The sequence below is a fragment of the Oryctolagus cuniculus genome, chromosome 2, assembly GCF_964237555.1.
Source record: "Oryctolagus cuniculus chromosome 2, mOryCun1.1, whole genome shotgun sequence".
In the NCBI taxonomy this organism is placed as follows: Eukaryota; Metazoa; Chordata; class Mammalia; order Lagomorpha; family Leporidae; genus Oryctolagus; species Oryctolagus cuniculus.
Genome location: NC_091433.1, coordinates 147389813 through 147411332, shown reverse-complemented (window position 1 = coordinate 147411332; position 21520 = coordinate 147389813). Strand labels below are relative to the sequence as shown.

The 21520-nt window shown below is 43.4% G+C and overlaps 1 protein-coding gene across 6 annotated transcripts in view; it reads right to left on the bottom strand.

Annotated features, from left to right (window-relative positions):
- Positions 1-1326: 1326 nt before the first annotated feature.
- CLHC1 (clathrin heavy chain linker domain containing 1) overlaps positions 1327-21520 on the bottom strand; it is a 47244-nt gene continuing 27050 nt past the window's right edge. For 5 of the 6 annotated variants that reach the window (XM_051842879.2, XM_070069103.1, XM_070069102.1 and 2 more), the window contains 4 exons: positions 17674-17848; positions 10714-10913; positions 5797-5976; positions 1327-1659 (listed from right to left, as the gene is read on the bottom strand). In XM_051842879.2, the coding sequence (XP_051698839.2) occupies positions 1463-1659; positions 5797-5976; positions 10714-10913; positions 17674-17848 (752 nt within the window). In that variant the 3' untranslated portion in view covers positions 1327-1462. The remainder of the gene's footprint in view (positions 1660-5796; positions 5977-10713; positions 10914-17673; positions 17849-21520) is intronic. The other variant, XM_051842880.2, reaches the window with a different exon arrangement.

The window sequence follows — 21520 nt, the reverse complement described above, 5'->3', positions numbered from 1 at the left end:
AGCTGTTCTGATTATTTAGCTACCTGCTCAGCTTGATTGGTACCCATGCCATACTGATTATTCAATATTTTTAGTACCATATATGCCCATGGCATAGATCTCTGAACTTTCAATACTTATTTGAACAATTTAAATCATACAAAATCACTTCCTACAATACATTTTCTTTTTTTTTTTTTTTTTAAGATTTTATCTTATTTATTTGAAAGGCAGAGTTACAGAAAGGCAGAGAGACAGAGAGAGAGGTCTTCTGTCTGCTGGTTCACTCCCAATATAGATGCAATGACTGGAGCTGTGCCAATCTGAAGACAGGAGCCAGGAGCTTCTTCTGGGTCCCCCAGGCACGTGCAAGGGCCTGAGGACTTGGGCCATAGCAGAGAGCTGGATTGGAAGTGGAGCAGCCAGGACTTGAAACTGCGCCCATATGGGATGCCGGCAAAACAGGCGGTGGCTTTACCTGCTATACCAAAGCGCCGGCCCTTTGTATTATATTTTCAGTACCTACAGAAATCCCAAGTCTTTCTGTGCAAAAGTTGGTTGATCTTACTAAATAAGAACATTCCCAAATTCTATGTAGACACCTAATCTTTGTCATATTTATCTATGGCAAAGCATGGGGTATGTTTTTAAACTAGCAATTTAAAGTTACTACTATACTCTATAGGGTTTTGCCAGAGGATTCAACCTTGAAATGACATCCTGGCTGGCGCCGCAGCTCACTAGGCTAATCCTCCACCTAGCGGCACCGGCACACCGGGTTCTAGTCCCGGTCGGGGCGCCGGATTCTTTCCCGGTTGCCCCTCTTCCAGGCCAGCTCTCTGCTGTGGCCCGGAAAGGCAGTGGAGGATGGCCCAAGTGCTTGGGCCCTGCACCCCATGGGAGACCGGGAGAAGCACCTGGCTCCTGCCTTCGGATCAGCGCGGTGCGCCGGCCACAGCACGCCAGCCGTGGCAGCCATTGGAGGGTGAACCAACGGCAAAAGGAAGACCTTTCTCTCTGTCTCTCTCTCTCTCACTATCCACTCTGCCTGTCAAAAGAAAAAAAAAAAGAGAAAAAAGAAATGACATCCTGTTTTTCTTGTCAAGTCAGGTTTGTAGCACTTGATATTTAGGAAAACAGTCTGACAGGATACTTCCCATAACTTCTTCAGTTTTTGCTTTCAAATTAGATTATCAGAAAGGAATGTATCTGAACATTAGCTTAGACATTTAGATAAAAATGCCTACCGTGTTTTACACAGTTACATTCCTAGATTTTATCAAGATTAAGTATAAGAAATGACCACATAGGGTAAAGGAATGCTTTCAAGGACAAATCTAAATGTCGTCAATGACAAAGTGTCATTTATTTCTGAGAGTTTCATACTCTAAATTTATTTAAAAGTGAGTTATGCCAAACCAGTTTGCCCAACCAACATACATAAAATGTTATACAAGCTCCCTCAACTGGTGAAGATATAGAACTACCAAAAAACATGTTCCATTAAATTGACTGTATCATCCTCTTCAGAAATTTCTGTTACTCCAGCCTGAGATCGAAGGATGGACATGATGTCATTACGTAACTTGTCAAAGCCATTTTGTAAACATATATTTGCCATTGCTTGCCACTTTTCTAGAGAGCAAAGTGAATCACTCATCACAAGATGTTCAACAGCAGCTGAGGAGGAAAAATATAGTATTATAGTATGGTACTTACTTAGTAATCCACACATAGCAATTTTTCAAAATAGAGACAAAATCTCAACTCAGTTACTATTCATCTCCCCCTGAATCCCCTACATTTAATGACATAACATATGGACTGCTCAGTTCAACTCATAAGTACTCTAGTGTTAGCTCTTTTCCTCCTCTATCATCTTAACCTCTTTATGTCTCAATTCAAATCTCTACCATCTTCACATTCCAACCTTTCCACTTACCTCCTTCTTGCTAAGGTAGCAAACGTTGCAGGCTACAAGGCAGAGAGCTCAGCAAGCGAAGAAAGGAAGTTTATTCTTATTCATAGAATCTATAAAACACCACCAGAAACTATCAAATAACTGAGAACCTAATTGTTAAGTTTTCAAACACTGATGAATGCCTTAGTAGCGCTGACCGAAGGGCTTAAGAAATTCTGGCAGGAGCCCGCGCTGGCGCCGCGGCTCACTAGGCTAATCCTCCACCTTGCGGCGCCGGGACACTGGGTTCTAGTCCCGGTCGGGGTGCCAGATTCTGTCCCGGTTGTCCCTCTTCCAGGCCAGCTCTCTGCTGTGGCCAGGGAGTGCAGTGGTGCACCCCATGGGAGACCAGGAGAAGTACCTGGCTCCTGCCATCAGCGCGGTGCGCCAGCCGCAGCGGCCATTGGAAGGTGAACCAACGGCAAAGGAAGACCTTTCTCTCACTGTCCACTCTGCCTGTCAAAAAAAAAAGAAATTCTGGCAGGGACTGGAGCTGTGGTGCAGTGGGTTAATGCCCTGGCCTGAAGCGCCAGCATCCCATATGGACGCTGGTTCAAGACCCAGCTGCTCCACTTCCAATCTAGCTCTCTGCTGTGGCCTGAGAGAGAAGTGGAAAATGGCCCAAGTCCTTGGGCACCTGCACTCACTTGGGAGACCCAGAAGAAGCTCCTGGCTCCTGGCTTTGGATCAGCACAGCTCCAGCCATTACGGCCAATTGGGGAGTGAACCATTGGATGAAAGACCTCTCTCTCTCTCTCTGTCTCTCTCTCTCGCTGTGCCTCTCTTCTCTCTGTGTAACTCTGACTTTCAAATAAATAAATAAATCTTAAAAAAAAATTCTGGCAAACCTCTATCCTATCTCTACATGGAGACTTCTTAATGATGCAGGTATTGTTTTGTTTTGTTTTTAATTTTTTTGACAGGCAGAATTAGACAGTGAGAGAGAGAGACCGCTAAGGCCGGAGTGTTATGGCTGGCGCACTGCACCAATCCGAAGCCAGGAGCCAGGTGCTTCCTCCTGGTCTCCCATGTGGGTGCAGGGCCCAAGCACTTGGGCCATCCTCCACTGCCTTCCTGGGCCACAGCAGAGAGCTGGACTGGAAGAGGGGCAACTGGGACAGAATCCAGCGTCCCAACCGGGACTAGAACCTGGAGTGCTGGCGCCGCAGGCGGAGGATTAGTCTGGTGATCCATGGTGCCGGCCAAACGATGCAGTTCTAAAACAAACATTTTTCTAAAGGAAATGAAATAATTTGTTTTTTAAAGAAACTTAACACTACTTACTTTTGAAAATCAATTATAGTATAAAATATAGTCTAAAATATAGTATAAAATCAAATATAGTATAAGATATAGTTAGATCCTTTAGGATCTAACAATTTAGGAATCTCATTTCTTATTTATTAGCTATATATTTTTTTTTTATTTTTTGACAGGCAGAGTGGACAGTGAGAGAGAGACAGAGAGAAAGGTCGTCCTTTGCCGTTGGTTCACCCTCCAATGGCCGCCGCGGCCGGCGCGCTGTGGCCGGTGCACCGCGCTGATCCGATGGCAGGAGCCAGGAGCCAGGTGCTTTTCCTGGTCTCCCATGGGGTGCAGGGCCCAAGCACTTGGGCCATCCTCCACTGCACTCCCTGGCCACTGCAGAGAGCTGGCCTGGAAGGGGGGCAACCGGGAAAGAATCCGGTGCCCCAACCGGGACTAGAACCCGGTGTGCCGGCGCCGCTAGGCGGAGGATTAGCCTAATGAGCTGCGGCGCCGGCTATTTATTAGCTATATTATTTATAATACTCCACTGTCATCACTGTTATTTTATTTATGCCATAATTATTTTCCTATCAATATTCTAGTTGATATCTGTAATGATAATTTCAAAATATAAAATTATCTTTTTTTTATGTTGGTGTCATTTTTACTTTCTTTTTTTTTTTTTAACTTTTATTTAATGAATATAAATTTCCAAAGTACAGCTTATGGATTACATTGCCCCCCCCCATGACTTCCCTCCCACCTGCAACCCTCCCCTTTCCTGCTCCCTCTCCCCTTCCATTCACATCAAGATTCATTTTTCAATTCTCTTTATATACAGAAGATCAGTTTAGCATATATTAAGTAAAGATTTCAACAGTTTGCACCCACACAGAAACACAGAGTGAAAAATACTGTTTGAGTCCTAGTTATAGCATTAAATCACAATGTACAGCACATTAAAGACAGAGATCCTACATAAGGAGTAAGTGCACAGTGACTCCTGTTGTTGACTTAACAAACTGACACTCTTGTTTATGGCATCAGTAATACCCTAGGCTCTTATCATGAGTTGCCAAGGCTATGGAAGCCTTTTGAGTTCACCAACTCTGATCATATTTAGACAAGGTCGTGGTCAAAGTGGAAGTTCTCTCCTCCCTTCAGAGAAAGGTACCTCCTTCTTTGATGACCTGTTCTTTCCACTGGGATCTCACTCACAGAGATCTTTCATTTAGTTTTTTTTTTTTTTTTTTTTTTTTTTTTCCCAGAGTGTCTTGGCTTTCTATGCCTGAAATACTCTCATGGGCTTTTCAGCCGGATCCGCATGCCTTAAGGGCTGATTCTGAGGCCAGAGTGCTGTGTAGGACATCCGCCATTCTATGAGTCTGCTGTGTATCTCGCTTCCCATGTTGGATTGTTCTCTCCCTTATAAAATTATCTTAATAAATATGCTTTCAAGTAATTTGCCATTTGTTTTTTGACCTTAGACAGTTTAAAATCAAATTGTTGGTGCCGCTGTTGTGGTGTGGCAGGTAAAGCCACCGCCTGCAACGCTAGCATCTTACATGGGCACTGGTTCAGGTCTCCACATCTGATCTAGCTACCTGCAAATGGCCTGGAAAAAGTAGCGGAGGGTGGCCCAGGTGCTTGGGCCCCTGCTACCCACATGGGAGATCCGGAGAAGGCTCCTGGCTCCTGGCTTCCCCCTGGCCCATCCTAGGCCGTTGCAGCCGTCTGGGGAGTAAACCAGCAAATGAAAGATCTCTCTCTTTTTCTCTTTCTCTCCCTCTTTCTCTGTGACTCTGACTTTCAAATAAATAAAGAAATCTTTTTTAAAAAATCAAGTTGTCTGCTCAAGTTCCTATATTAAGTTAATGAATGGGGGGAGTGAGATTTAATTTATTATTCTCAATCCCACTGCAATATCAGGTTAGAGTGAAGATTATATTTAACTATATATATATATATATGGTTTAGGAATTAAAATGTATGAAATTTCTAAATAGCATTTTGATAAAATTTAAAATACATATTAAAAGACTGCTAAGTGTACACATGTGTTAATATATGCAAAGTTTTTAGAACAGTATCAGTTATTATGATCAATGACATTCTCCCCCAGGCTCCATAAATTCTTCACTCATTTCCCTCAAGAAATATATACTAGGGGCTGGCATTGTGGAACAGCAGGTTAAGCCTCCACATGGTGCTGGTTCAAGTCTTAGCTGCTCTGTTTCTGACCCAGCTGCTCGGGAAGGCAGAAGAAAATGGCCCAGGTACTAAGGCTCCTGCTATCCAGATGGAGTTCCTGGCTCCTGGCTTCAGCCTGGTCCTTGTAGGCCGTTTGCAGAGTGAACCAGTGGCTGGAAGATCCCTGCCTTTCTCTGTAGCTCTTTCAAGTAAATAAGCCCTTTTATTTTTTAAGAAATTTATATTATTGTTAACAGACCATTATTGTCATGGTAATCTTCACATTTACAAACTCTAAAAGTTAACTCTAATTAAGAAAGAACTCTAAGGAAAATTTGAGTTCACTGGTAAATAATCATCATGAACCTTTCTCTAAATAACCCACTACTATGTCTTCCAAAACATTTTATCCTACTTACCTTTCCCACCTGCATTTATTTCTTGAAGTAGCTTAATCCCAACCTTTTTCATGTCTACAGAGAATAGATGAAGTACGGTAAGACAAAAAGATAAAGATGGTGGTTTCCCACTCCATTCTTTAGTGAGACATTGAATTAATTCAGTTTGGGGACATAATGTTATTAGCTGTATCAGGTCATCTGAAAGCAAAAATAAAAAACTACATCTCAACATCCTAATATAAATCAACTAAAAACTGGGGCCAGCTAATATCTATACCTGTCAATCAATACTTCTTTTACCAATCCTTCCTATGCTGTCAACAACCCACTCCAACACAACATTACTAGCCCCAGTTTAAAAAAAAATTTACATTCAGTATAGCCAAAACCAAAGGAAGACTACCCATAACAAAGAGTATTAGAAAAATAATTGCCAAATAATCATCATGAAAAGAAATGTGATATAATGAAAAAGATACATGTTGCAATCAGGAAATCTAAGTTCTAATCTTACCTATATCACTCAATCTTTTAAAACTCATTTTCACATCAGAAAAGTGCTAGAATTAGAGATAATTTCTAAGGTTCCATCTAATACTACATTCTGTTTGCTTGTATCTTGCTACTGCTGTTTAGATCAAATTGTAATGAGCATGTCTTTCTATGCCTTGCACAAGAAAAACAGCTCAGTAATTTTCTTCCTAAAAATATTACATATTTAGGAATTCAAAACTGAAGAAGCCATTAGCTAATTCAAGTATTTAGTGGTAATGGATTATGAATTTGCCTATATTTGGCTATTTTGTACCCCAATAAGAATAATTTCTATAGTTTAACTTATAGTTAACTACTGAGGTAATGTAAAGCTACAGTTATGATTTGTCATCTTAAATTTCTACTTTGTGTTAACTTTCTATATTTTTTAGAGTTAAAATATCCTTCTTGTACCACAACAGAGGTAATTTGCACAATAATTTCTAAGAACATTCCAAGAACTACCATAAATATAATTAGCACTCTGAAGGTCAATACAAGGTGATCTGGTATTTATTAAAACACATATTGACTGTGCTGAGAACTTATATTAATTCACTGCATTTAATATTCATTATTAGTGAGATATTATTATTCTCATATTACAAGTAGGGAAACAGAGTTGGAGAATTTTTCCCTGCATTTCTCTGAATTATACATATGGTATAAAGCAGAACATTCTATCCTATCCCCAAAGTCTATGCCCTTCCTGAACTGCAGTGCTTCCTCTCCAAAATTTATATATGTGAAATACATAGGACATACACATATATACATTATATATTCAATATATTCTGTATATATGTATGTTATATTTGCATATTGATGTGTATACATACATGATGTATATATTTGTGTTGGTATGTATTTATAAATCTAGAATAAGCTGGTGTCCAGATAGGTGGTTAGTATATTCACTTGTTTAATGATAATGGGGAAGTTAAGCAAGTAAATTATTTCTATAAATAATTAATTGGAAAAAAACAAAAACAAAGTTTGCTTCTAAACTATAAGTCATAATCACGCTTTTGGGACAAAATTTTTTTCAAGGATTTTTCTGGGTTGTTTTGGTTTTGGCTTCATTTTCTTAACTTATAAATGTAAAACTGATAGTATAAGAGAGAATCCTTTTTCTGAAACTAGAAAGTATTAACAGATGTAAGCTGTTCCCCAAGGCCAAGGATAATACCTTGGAAAGCTGTGGTTGTTTCTCATGAAAATGTTGAATAAGCAAAGTGATTTTAAAAATGCCATTTCTAACGTTTAATCTTAATTATTCTCAAGTTACATAATTTTCATTGTATGACATTGCACTAAATAAATTCTGAGGGCAATATCAGGGTTCTAGGTATATAGAAGATTTATGACTTAAATATTAGGTATATTTATTATAGAATATAATGGGCTCTCAGAGGAACAAAATAGCATGATAGTCAATCATGTTTATTTGCACTTATGTCAAGTGAATTTTGTAAAAAGTTCATATTTCATGCAACAAGAATTCTAAGAGTAATTAAAACGTATTTCATGTCTAAACACTAACACACATTTCTTATATATGGAAAAGGAAGAATATTTAACACAGAAACTGAATCTTTAGATAATAATAAAATATATAATTCATTACACAAAGCTTAATTGAGTACTACTTACTATGCCAGATTCTATCTGTTGCTGTGTAACTACAAGCAAATTCCCTACCTCTCTGTGGAAACATACATGTTTTTTATCTATAAAACAGGGGTATGGGCTGGTGCTGTGGCGCAATGGGTTGAAAGCCCTGACCTGAAGTGCCAGCATCCCATATGGGCACTGGTTCTAGTCCTGGCTGCTCTACTTCCGATCCAGCTCTCTGCTATGGCCTGGGAAAGCAGTAGAAGATGGCCCAAGTCCTTGGGCCCCTGCACCCACATGGGAGACCTGGAAGAAGCTCCTGGCTTCAGATAGGCGCAGCTCTGGCCATTGTTGCCACCTGGGGAGTGAGCCAGAGGATGGAAGACCTCTCTCTCCGTCTCTACCTCTCTCTCTGTAACTCTGTCTTTCAAATAAATAAAATATATCTTTAAAAAATAAAAACAGGATAATATCAAAACCTACTTCACAGAGCCAACATGAGGAGTAAGTGCAATAATGCAGGTAAAAAGCCTAGTTATTATTATAATAGTGGTTCAGCCGGTGCTGTGGCCCAGCGGGTTAACGCCTTGGCCTGAAGTGCTGGCGTGGGAGACCTGGAAGAAGCTCCTGGCTCCTGGCTTCGGATCAGTGCAGCTCCGGCCATTGCGGCCATCTGGGGAGTGAACTATCGGACAGAAGACCTCTCTCTCTCTCTCTCTCTCTCTCTCTCTCTCTCTCTCTGCCTCTCCTCTCTCTGTGTAACTCTGACTTTCAAATAAAATAAATAAATCTTAAAAAAAAATAGTGGTGCAGGCATGCTATTATTAAATGAACAAATTACTAACTTTAAAAATACACAGGGTGCTGGCGCTGTGGCACAGCAGGTTAACACCCTGGCCTGAAGCGCCAGCATCCCATATGGGCGCCGGTTTGAGACCCGGCTGCTCCACTTCCAATGCAGCTCTCTGCTACAGCCTGGGAAAGCAGTAGAAGATGGCCCAAGTCCTTGGGCCCCTGCACCTGCGAGGGAGACCAGGAAGAAGATCCTAGCTCCTGGCTTCGGATTGGCGCAGCTCCAGCTGTTGCAGCCAATTGGGGAGTGAACCATCGGATGGAAGACCTCTCTCTCTCTCTCTCTCTCTCTCTCTGCTTCTCCTCTCTCTGTATAATTCTGACTTTCGAATAAATAAATAAATCTTTAAAAAAGAAGAAGCAGCAGAAACACAGAGAATCTAAGTAAAAGTCAGGCCAGGCCAGTGTTAAAAAATGATCAGGTTCAACGGCTGTAAGAGATCCATTGCCCTGAAGCTGGCACCGTGGCTTAGCAAGTGAAGCTGCCGTGGCACCTGCCTCCCTCACGGGCACCAGCTTGAGTCCTGGCTGCTCTGCTTCTGATCCAGTTCCTTGCTAATGCACCTGGGAGAGCAGCAGAAGATGGCCCAAGTGCTTGGGCCCCTACACCTATGTGGGAGACCCGGGAGGAGGCTCCTGGCTCCTGACTTTGGCCTGGCCCAGCCTGGTTGATGTAGACATTTGGCGAGTGAACCAGCAGATAGATTTTTCTCTGTCTCTGCCTCTCCCTCTCTGTAACTCTGCCTTTTAAATAAATAACCCTTAAAAAAAAAAAAAAGGATTCATTTCCCTGGAAAAATGTGACCTAAAATTGTTATGTTTGGTTTGACTTTGCATATTCTTTTTTTTTTTTTGGACAGGCAGAGTGGACAGTGAGAGAGAGAGAGAGAGACAGAGAGAAAGGTCTTCCTTTGCCGTTGGTTCACCCTCCAATGGCCGCCACGGCCGGAGCACTGATCCAATGGCAGGAGCCAGGTGCTTCTCCTGGTCTCCCATGCAGGTGCAGGGCCCAAGCACTTGGGCCATCCTCCACTGCACTCCTTGGCCACAGCAGAGAGCTGGCCTGGAAGAGGAGCAACCGGGACAGAATCCAGCGTCCTGACCAGGACTAGAACCCGGTGTGCCGGCGCTGCAAGGTGGAGGATTAGCCTAGTGAGCCTCGGCGCCGGCCGACTTTACATATTCTTAAACTGGGATATACAGCCTGCAAATCAAGAATGGCACGTCTGAGAGATGGGGAGGTGTCAGGCATGTCCGTGCATTGAGGTTGCTCTTTAAAGATCCTTATTTTATAAGATCCTTTATGTAGCATGGTCCAGCATATCCACTAAATTTATCTTGAAAATCGTATCTTTCCAGGACTATCCAGAAAGTACATAATGTATTTAATAGCTAGCATGACAATCAACTCCAGCTTAATGATTTTCAAGAAAAATTACAAAAGACATCTTCTACATATATACACACATATACATAAACTGCTTTTATAACTTGCTTAAAATAATGTTTGTCTATTAGTCAGCCTTTTGATACTAAAATGAAATCCCTGAGGCAGGCAACTACCTCACAGTTGTGGAAGTACAAAGTCCAAACAGCATGATGAGGCTCCGGCAGGAGCCCCCTGGACTGCATCATCTCATGGCAAAGGGACCCATTTGGGTCTCTTTTCCTATCCTTACAAAGTTACCAGAATTCAGTCACGAGGGCCCTGCATAGTGACCTAATCTAATATAACCACTTTCCAAAGGCCTCTGCCTCTGTGCCAGTCAGATTAAGTTTCTGCCCTCTTGATACCATTACCATAAGATTTGGGGATTAAATTTATGCATGAGTCTGGGAACAAATAATCAAAATATGGCAGCCTGCTACTATGAGTGATCTTACAATTACAGTCTAGAATCTGAATACACACAATTAAGTAGGATTTATACTTACCAGAAGTAAAGTCCTTGAATTGTATATATTCCATGGCCCTATGAATCTGACCCTGTTTACACAGGCAGAGTAGAACTTTCTTGTGCAGGTCACATTCACTGTAGATAATTTGAGCTAAAGCCAAGCACTTGGATTTGTTATAAGTATCCTGTTCCCCATAATCACAAATCACATCCCCAGCCTTCTCAGAGAATGTCAGCCTAGAACAGAAGAACAGCAAGGTACACATGAGAGAATTCTTGAAAACTCAGCACAGCAGAACCAGATTTTCCATGGCCTGTAAGAATACCAAGTGATATAAAGAGAAATTTAACATATTGGAGAGATTTAACAACAGGAATAACAAAAATCAGCATATATCCCTTCAGCAGAAGACATTTTGGCAAAGCTGATCTCGGGCCGGTGTCGAGGCTCACTAGGCTAATCCTCCGCCTGTGGCACTGGCACACCGGGTTCTAGTCCCGGTCTGGGTGCTGGATTCTGTCCCGGTTGCTCCTCTTCCAGTCCAGCTCTCTGCTGTGGCCCAGGAGTGCAGTGGAGGATGGCCCAAGTTCTTGGGCCCTGCACCTGCATGGGAGACCAGGGGAAGCACCTGGCTCTTGGCTTTGGATCAGCAGAGTTTGTCGGCCGCAGTGTGCCAGCTGCAGTGGCCACTTCAGAGGGTGAACCAATGGAAAAGGAAGACCTTTCTCTCTGTCTCTCTCTCTGTCTACTCTGCCTGTCAAAAATTAAAATAAATAAATAAATATTAAAAAAAAAAGCTAATCTCAAGTTGTTTTTTTTTTTTTTTAATCTACTAAGTTAAACCTCTCCTGAAAAGACTGTTAGGATTTAAAATTATAAGGTACACAAAATTTTTTTTTAAACAGTAACACTTTTATTTGTTTGTTTGTTTGTTTATTAATTGACAGAGTTAGTGAGAGAGAGTACAGAGAGAAAGGTCTTCCTTCCATTGGTTCACCCCCAAAATGGCCGCTACGGCCGGAACTACACGGCTCAGAAGCCAGGAGCCAGGTGCCTCCTCCTGGTCTCCCTTGTGGGTGCAGGCGCCCAGGCACTTGGGCCATCCTCCACTGCCTTCCCAGGCCACAGCAGAGAGCTGGACTGGAAGAGGAGCAGCCAGGACTAGAACCCGGTGCCCATATGGGATGCTGGCGCCTCAGGTAGAGGATTGCCGGCCCCACTTTTTTTTTTTTTTTTTTTTCCAAAGACAAAGTTACAGAGAGAGGTAGAGACAGAGAGAAAGGTCTTCCATCCACTGGTTCACTCCCCCAGATGGCCGCAATGCCCGGAACTGCACCAATCCAAAGCCAGGAGCCAGGTCCTTCCCCTTGGTCTCCCACGCAGGTGCAGGGGCCCTAGGACTTGGGCCATCTTCTATTGCTTTCCCAGGCCATAGCAGAGAGCTGGACGGGAAAAGGAGCAGCCAGGACTAGAACTGGTGCCTATATGGGATGCCAGCACTTCAGGCCAGGGTGTTAACCCACTGTGCCACAGTGCCTGCCCTCAAAAATTCTCTTTCAATTGGGGTTCTCAATGTTTTCAGCAGTTATCTAGATTCTGAACCTTGTGGAATGTAAGACTTTATTGAACATTGTGTAAACACAGAGACAACAATTTCAGCTTATAATTAGTGATAAATCTTGCAATAATTTGTACTAAAAGGAAAACAGAGACTGTGACAGCACTATTATTTCATAAACTGTTTATAGCTTTATAAGAAGCAACAGAAGAAATGGAGACAATTGTGCCTAATGGGAGAACTAAAGTAATTCTTTCGAGATGACCCAATTGATAGATTTTACTTCTCATACTGTACTGTGCCACTTTCATAAACAGGTGAAGTGAGCCACCTATACCATCATAGAAACTCCACCTAGAAACTATTTACATAAGCCAAAACAACATTTGAGTATGATGAAATACATCAATTCTAATTATTGGTTGTAGGGAAACGGTGCCTCAGTTATATTTCAATTAATAGCAATAAAACTACAGTATGCATATAATATTTGTGTCCGTATTCATCTAACAGAATGCTGATAATATGAAAATGAGATTCAGAGAACCCTAAAAGAATATGTCTTTACTGAAAATCCAGTAAACAAAGGCTTGTGTTTGCCTCAGAAAGGTGGGTCTAAAATTAGAAGGCAGTGGGCAACTTTGGGTATAAATAAATCATTTAGTAAAGGAAGGTAGACTTTTGGCATAGTGATAGGATGCCCACACCCTGTATCACAGCATCTGGGTTCAAGTTCCAGCTCCAGCTCCTGATTCCTGCTAGAGGCAGCAGTGATGGCTCCAGTAGTTGGGTACTTGCCACCTATATGGGAGAACCGGATTGAGTTTCAGGCTCTCAGCTTTGGCCTGGCCAAGCGTTTGTAAAGTAAAACAGCAGATGGGAGATCTCTGTTTGTCTCTCAGCCTTTTGAAAAACTAAAAATGTAGGGGCTGGTGTTGTGGCGTAGCTGTTAAAGCTGCCACCTGTAATGCCAGCATCCCATATGAGGGCCAGACAAGAATTGGCTGTTCCACTTCTGATCCAGCTCCCTGCTAACGTCCCTGGGAAGGCAGTGGACAATGGCCCAAGTGCTTGGGCTCCTGCACCCACATGGGAGACCTGGAAGAAGTTCCTGGCTCCTGGCTCCTGGCTCCTGGCTCCTGGCTTCAGCCTGACCTGGCCTAGCCCCAGCCATTGGTTTAGGGAGTGAGTCAGTGGAAGGAAGATTCTCTTTCTCTCTCTCTTCCTCTCTCTTTGTAACTCTGACTTTCAAATAAATAAATAAATAAATCTTTTTAAAAAATAAATGGAAGAGTTACACAGAGAGAGGAGAGGCAGAAAGAGAGAGAGAGAGAGAGAGGTCTTCCATCCAATGATTCACCCCCCAATTGGCTGCAATGGCCAGAGCTGCACCAATCCAGAGTCAGGAGCCAGGAGCCTCTTCTGGGTCTCCTACGTGGGTGCAGGGGCCCAAGGACTTGGACCATCTTCTACTGCTTTCCCAGGCCATAGCAGAGAGCTGGATCAGAAGTGGAGCAGCCAGGACTCGAACCAGAGCCCACATGGGATGCCAGCACTGCAGGCAGCAGCTTAGCTGGCCCCCCAAAAAATACTTTTTTCAAACATAATGTCAATTTTGCCAACTCCACAAAAAGAGAGATTGCATTCACACTTTCCATAAAGTTTCATTTTAAATAAAAGGTTTCCTTGCTCTGACATTAACACTACTGTCAAAACATAAAATAATGGTTGGCACTAGCGTAACAGGTTAAGCTGCTGCTTGCAACACTAGCATTCCACATCAGAGTGCCAGTTTGAGTCTCCACTTCTGGATCCAGCTGTATGCTAATGCACTTAGGAAGGTAGCAGAGGATGGCCCAAGTGTTTCTCTCCTGCCCTCCATGTGGGAGACCTGGATGAAATTCCTGGCTTCAGCCTGGTCCAGCTCTAGCTAGTGTGGTCATTTGGGGAATGAACCAACAAATGGAAGCTTGTTTTCTCAATCTCAATCTCAATCTCAATCTCAATCTCAATCTCTCTCTCTCAACCTCTCTCTCTCTCTCACTGTCTCTCTCTCTCTCTTTTTCTCTCTCTCTCTCTCCCCTCCCCATGCTCTACCTTTAAAAAAAAAAAAAAACACATATTTTGACAAACCCAGAAGATCAGGAAGTATGTCAAGAAGCAATATAGGCTTGGCCGGCGCCGTGGCTCACTTGGCTAATCCTCCACCTGTGGTGCTAGCACCCTGGGTTCTAGGCCTGGTTGGGGTGCTGGGTACTAGTCCCTATTGCTCCTCTTCCAGTCCAGCTCTCTGCTGTGGCCAAGGAGTGCAGTGGAGGATGGCCCAAGTGCTTGAGTCCCTGCACCCATATGGGAGACCAGGAGGAAGCACCCAGCTCCTGGCTTCAGATCAGTGCAGCGCTGGCTGTAGTGGCCATTAGGGGAGTGAACCAACGGAAGGAAGACCTTTCTCTCTGTCTCTCTCTCAATGTCTATAACTCTACCTGTCAAATAAAAGAAAAAAAAAAGCAATACAAGCTTTTTACACTAGAGTAATTGGTTCTGCCACAAATGATATTTAAGGTTACTGAGGGATAGAAATAAAAAAAAAAAAAAAAGATGGTTTTTGGAAGAACAGCTCTGCCATGCAGTTTATGCTCCAGAGTCATCTGCCCATAAATCAGACTGGGCTGACTTCGCCTGAGGCCACATCCCTACTTGGTCCTTTCCTCTTCCCTCTTCTGCTTCACTCCTTCTTCTATAGGTATTTCCTGAGAAACTCTCCTTCTCTCACTCATGTGCATCCAAATTCCTGTCTGAGACTTTGGTTCTAGGGAACCTAACCTGAGAACTGCATGAGCCTGGCAGTCTGTGCTGAGACCCAGCTCCCAGAAGCCACCTGCTGTCTGTCCCTGTTAATCTGTGTTCTTCTTTTTTTTCTCATTTTTTTTAATTTAGTAAATATAAATTTTCAAAGTACAGTTAATGGATTACAATGGCTCCCCCCCAATAATTTCCCTCCCACTCACACCCCTCCCCTCTCCTGCTCCCTCTCCCATTCCATTCACATCAAGATTCATTTTCAATTATCTTTATATACAGAAGATTAATTCAGTATATATTAAGTAAAGATTTCATCAGTTTGCACCCACACAGAAACACAAAGTGTAAAATACTGTTTCAGTACAAGTTATAGCATTACTTCACATTGGACAACACACTAAGGACAGATCCCACATGAGAAGTAAGTACACAGTGACTCCTGTTGTTGACTTACCAATTTGACACTCTTGTTTATGGTGTCAGTAATCTCCCTAGGCTCTAGTCATGAGTTGCCAAGGCTATGGAAGCCTTTTGAGTTCGCCGACTTCGATCTTATTCCGACAGGGTCATAGTCAAAGTGGAAGTTCTCTCCTCCCTTCAGAGAAAGGTACCTCCTTCTTTGATGGCCCCATTCTTTCCACTGGGATCTCACTCGCAGAGATCTTTCATTTAGGTCTTCTTTTTTTTTTTTTTTTTTTTTCCCAGGATGTCTTGGCTTCCCATGCCTAAAATACTCTCATGGGCTCTTCAGTCAGATCCGAATGCTTTAAGGGCTGATTCTGAGACCAGAGTGCTGTGTAGGACATCCGCCATTCTATGAGTCTACTGTGTATCCTGCTTCCCATGATGGATCGTTCTCTCCCTTTTTGATTCTATCAGCTAGTATTAGCAGACACTAGACTTGTTTGTGTGATCCCTTTGACTCTTAGACCTATCAGTATGATCACCTGGAACCAACCCAAATGCCCATCAACAGTAGACTGGATAAAGAAATTATGGGACATGCACTCTATAGAACACTATACAGCAGTCAAAAACAACGAAATCCGGTCATTTGAAACAAGATGGAGGAATCTGGAAAACATTATGCTGAGTGAATTAAGCTAGTCCCAAAGGGACAAATTTCATATGTTCTCCCTGATCAGCGACAACTAACTGAGCACCAAAGGGGAAACCTGTTGAAGTGAAATGGACACTATGAGAAACAGTGACTTGATCAGCTCTTGTCCTGACTGTTGATGTACAATGTAATACTTTATCCATTTTAGTATTTTCTCTTTGTTTTGTTCTAGTACTATTGGTTGAACTCTGTGATTAACACACAATTATTCTTAGGTGTTTAAATTTTAACTGAAAAGTGATCCCTGTTAAATATAACAGTGGGAATAAGAGAGGGAGGAGATGTACAATTTGGGACATGCTCAATCGGACTTGCCCCAAATGGTGTAGTTAGAATCATGCCAGGGGATCCCAATACAATCCCATCAAGGATGCATGTACCAATGCCATCTCGCTAGTCCAAGTGATCAGTTTCAGTTCATAATTAATTTGTGTTCTTCTAAGTGCTACCTTGGTCCATGTTCTTCTGACTTACAGGGGTTTGGGTCTTTCCTTTACACGTACTCACAGACAGCTAGAACCAGGTGCTGCCTTTTCCTACCCAGCAGTATGACACTGGCCAACTTCCTATCCTTACTGCTCAACTTCCACCCACCATGAAGTCATCATGAATTATCTGTGAACTTTGCTGAATGAACTCTTCATCTGGACTCCCTGTGACTGTGCCTCATTGCTCTGTGAATACCTTTAAGTATTTCTAACTGATAAAGTACAAGAGACCTGCAGTAACTCAATACTATACTGAAAAGAAAACTATTAAAATTTTGAGAATGAGGGCCAGCGATGTGGCGCAGCAGGTTAAAGCCTTGGCCTGAAGCGCTGGCATCCCATATGGGCACCAGTTCTAGTCCTGGCTTCTCCTCTTCTGATCCAGCTCTCTGCTATGGCCTAGGATAGCAGTAGAAGATGGCCCAAGTCCTTGGGCCCCTACACCCATGTGGGAGACCAGGAACAAGCTCCTGGCTCCTGGCTTCGGCCTGGTGCAGTTCCGGCCATTGCAGCCATCTGGGGAGTGAACCAGCGGATGGAAGACCTCTCTCTCTCTCTGTCTCTATCTTTCTCTGTAACTTTTTTTTTTTTTTTGACAGGCAGAGTGGACAGTGAGAGAGAGAGAGACAGAGAGAAAGGTCTTCCTTGGCCGTTGGTTCACCCTCCAATGGCCGCCGCAGCTGGAGCACCGCGGCTGGCACACCGCGCTGATCTGATGGCGGGAGCCAGGTGCTTCTCCTGGTCTCCCATGGGGTGCAGGGCCCAAGCACTTGGGCCATCCTCCACTGCACTCCCTGGCCACAGCAGAGAGCTGGCCTGGAAGAGGGGCAACCGGGACAGAATCTGGCACCCCGACCAGGACTAGAACCCAGTGTGCTGGTGCCGTAAGGCAGAGGATTAGCCTAGTGAGCCGCGGCGCCGGCCGTCTCTGTAACTCTTTCAAATAAATCTTCAAAAAATTTTTTTTGAGAATGAACAACTTTATTAACCAAAAGTCAAAATTAAGTTAAAAGGTTAACTTTGCTTACTTTTCCTGGGTGACCCAATTGATAACCAAATCCAGCCGTTTTTCCGATAATCCACATTTGATTCCTTCCAGGGTTAGTTCCGCATCAATAGGCTGTCTAAAAGCATGACTTGTGCTAAACACAGCCTCAAAAAATAGGAGTAATGGAAGAGGCTTTCCTCTAATTTTCCCAACAGCTACAAGAAGAAGAAAAGTGTTTGAGTCAAATACTTTAAGAGATATTTGCTTTTCCTTATTTCATATTACTATTTTAATCTCTTTGCATTTTCTAAAACCTTAACCCAAAAATTACACATTCATAATTTTAACTAATATATGTAAATTTTATATTTTAGATCATAACTAAATATTATTATCCTTGCCATATAAACACGGAGGCAGAGATTGGACTGATTTGTCTATAAACAAAGGGATAACAAAAACAGCTGACGGTTGCCAAAAGCTGGGAGAAAGGCATGGAAGACAATCCCCCTTAGAGCCTCCAGAAAGAATCAACCCTGCTGATACCTTGGTTTCAAACTTGTGACCTCCATAAAATTGTAAGAAAATACTTTTCTTGTTAGCCACAGGAGTGTCCCATTAATGGTGCATATGTGCCATAACCAAAGAAAAACTAAGATTTAAACACAGAAAACAAAAGATGTAGTTGCAAATACAGAGAGGATAAAATTCTTCATGCAGGAACTGGGGCTTGGTGCAGCAGTTAAGATGTCACTTAGTACGTCATCATGCCACACTGGAGTGTCTGGGTTCAAGTTCCAGTTCTGTTCCTGATTTCTGCTTCCTACTAACGCACGGCTGGGAGGCAGCAAGTCACAGCTCATGCAGTTGGGTCCTTGCCACCCGTGTGGAAGACCCAGATTGAGTTATGGGCTCCTGCTTTTGGCATGGCCCAGCTCTGGCTGTTGCAGGCATTTGAAGAGTAAACCAGAGATGGAAGATTTCTCTCTTCCTCTGTGTGTGTGTGTGTGTGTGTATCTGCCTTTCAATAAAAATATTTTTAAAAAAATTTCCATATCAAACTATACTGCCACAAGTGAAACAAAATATAAAACTCGATATTGAGAGGTACCTGCTTAGTTTGACATCCTTTAATATTGAAAATAATTAAATGAGAACTGACAAATTGAGATCTTGACATTTATATGTAGAATCAGCTAATGATCAAACATAGAATCTCAATCACATATTCACATGACAATAATTCATTTTTATTTAAACTGTATATAATAAAGTCAATTTGAGTTCTTAAACAACCCATTAAATTATTTTCCTTTTATGAGCAGAAAATATTTTTTCCCAGATTTTTATTTAACTGGAAGTAAGGAATAAGAGAAGAGCCAGACATGGGTGTCTTAGAATTGGGTATAAGGAGGTATGTTTTCTTCTTTACTGTTCTACTCCTCCTCTTCTAATCTCTAAGCAGTTGTAGGGAAGGATTAGGTAGGGGACAGGAAAGATCTTATTCAACAGGTGCTGTGGTGATCTGGCTTCCTAAGTATGGCAGATGAACAAAGATACCAGTGTTTAATATTCCCCTTGAAAATGTAAAAGTGAGAGATCAGAGTGAGAGAAGAGAGATAAAGTGGAAGAAAACTCAAATTCCACAAGACTGCATGTTCAAGGGTGAAGAGGACTCCATGATAGGTATGTAGGCTGTACTTTAAGGTCCTCCAAAGAGTTATCATCCAGGATCAGGTGACCTCAGCTAACAGGGTCTTTGGGAGGGACACACCATCAGAAGCAGTGGAGAGGAGTCTTAGGGAACCACTAAAGCAATATCTTTTTTTTTTTTTTTTTTTTTTTTTTTTTTTTTGACAGGCAGAGTGGACAGTGAGAGAGAGAGAGACAGAGAGAAAGGTCTTCCTTTGCCGTTGGTTCACTCTCCAATGGCCACTGCGGCCGGAGCACTGCGGCCGGCACACTGCGCTGATCCGATGGCAGGAACCAGGTGCTTCTCCTGGTCTCCCATGGGGTGCAGGGCCCAGGTACTTGGGCCATCTTCCACTGCACTCCCTGGCCACAGCAGAGAGCTGGCCTGGAAGAGGGGCAACCGGGACAGAATCCGGTGCCCCGACCGGGACTAGAACCCGGTGTGCTGGCGCCACAAGGCAGAGGATTAGCCTAGTGAGCCACGGCGCCGGCCGCAATATCTTTTGAATGATTAAAAGGTACAGTGAGAAGTCCCCAGTAAGAAGAGGCTCTAAAAAGCAAAGACTGAAAAAGCTGTCAATTTGAGCAACCAATGGACATCTGCCATACTTAGGAAGCCAGCTCACCACAGCACCTGTTGAATAAGACCTTTCCTGTCCCCTACCTAATCCTTCCCTACAACTGCTTAGAGATTAGAAGAGGAGGAGTAGAGGCCGGCGCCGCGGCTCACTAGGCTAATCCTCTGCCTTGGGGTGCCGGCACACCGGGTTCTAGTCCCGGTCGGGGCGCCGGATTCTGTCCCGGTTGCCCCTCTTCCAGGCCAGCTCTCTGCTGTGGCCTGGGAGTGCAGTGGAGGATTGCCCAAGTACTTGGGCCCTGCACCCCATGGGAGACCAGGAGAAGCACCTGGCTCCTGCCATCGGATCAGCGTGGTACGCTGGCCGCAGCGCGCCAACCGCGGTGGCCATTGGAGAGTGAACCAACGGCAAAGGAAGACCTTTCTCTCTGTCTCTCTCTCTCACTGTCCACTCTGCCCGTCAAAAAATAAAAAAATTTAAAAAATTAAAAAAAAATAAATCTTTTTTTTTTTTTTTTTTTTTTTTTTTTGACAGGCAGAGTGGACAGTGAGAGAGAGAGAGAGAGAGAGAAAGGTCTTCCTTTGCCGCTGGTTCACCCTCCAATGGCCGCCGCTGCAGCCGGCGCACCGCGCTGATCCTGGCAGGAGCCAGGAGCCAGGTGCTTTTCCTGGTCTCCCATGGGGTGCAGGGCCCAAGCACCTGGGCCATCCTCCACTGCACTCCCTGGCCATAGCAGAGAGCTGGCCTGGAAGAGGGGCAACCGGGACAGAATCCGGCGCCCCAACCGGGACTAGAACCCGGTGTGCCGGCGCCGCAAGGTGGAGGATTAGCCTATTGAGCCACGGCGCCGGCTAAAAAATAAATCTTAAAAAAAAAAAAGACGACGAGGAGTAGAACAATAAAGAAGAAAACATACCTCCTTATACTGAACAGGTTCTAGAGCCATAGCAGGAGGAAGGGCAGAATTTTTCAGTTACACAACAGACTATTTAGATTATATCAGACTTTTTGATGTCTAAAACTAAAAAAAAAAAAAATTTTGACAGGCAGAGTGGACAGTGAGAGAGAGACAGAGAGAAAGGTCTTCCTTTGCCGTTGGGTCACCCCGCAATGGTCACTGTGGCTGGTGCAACACGCTGATCCGAAGCTAACAGCCAGGTGCTTCGCCTGGTCTCCCATGTGGGTGCAGGGCCCAAGCACTTGGGCCATCCTCCACTGCCTTCCCGGGCCACAGCAGAGAGCTGGACTGGAAGAGGAGCAACCGGGACAGAATCTGGCGCCCTGACCGGGACTAGAACCCAGGGTGCTGGCACCGCAGGTGGAGGATTAGCCTAGTGAGCTGCGGCGCCGGCCTTAAAACTAAAATTATTAAAATCTAAAAGTGACTGAAGAGAAACTATGTGGGGGCATTTTTAATGTGCGGGCAGGTACTTGGCCTACCAGTTAAGATGCTGGTTGGGTCACCCATATCCCATACGGTAATGTCTGGGTTTGATATCTGTCTTCAGTTTCTTTCTTTTTTTTTTTTTTTTTTTTAAAGATTTTATTTATTTATTTGAGAGGGAGTTACAGACGATGAGAGGGAGAGACAGAGAGAAAGGTCTTCCTTCCATTGGT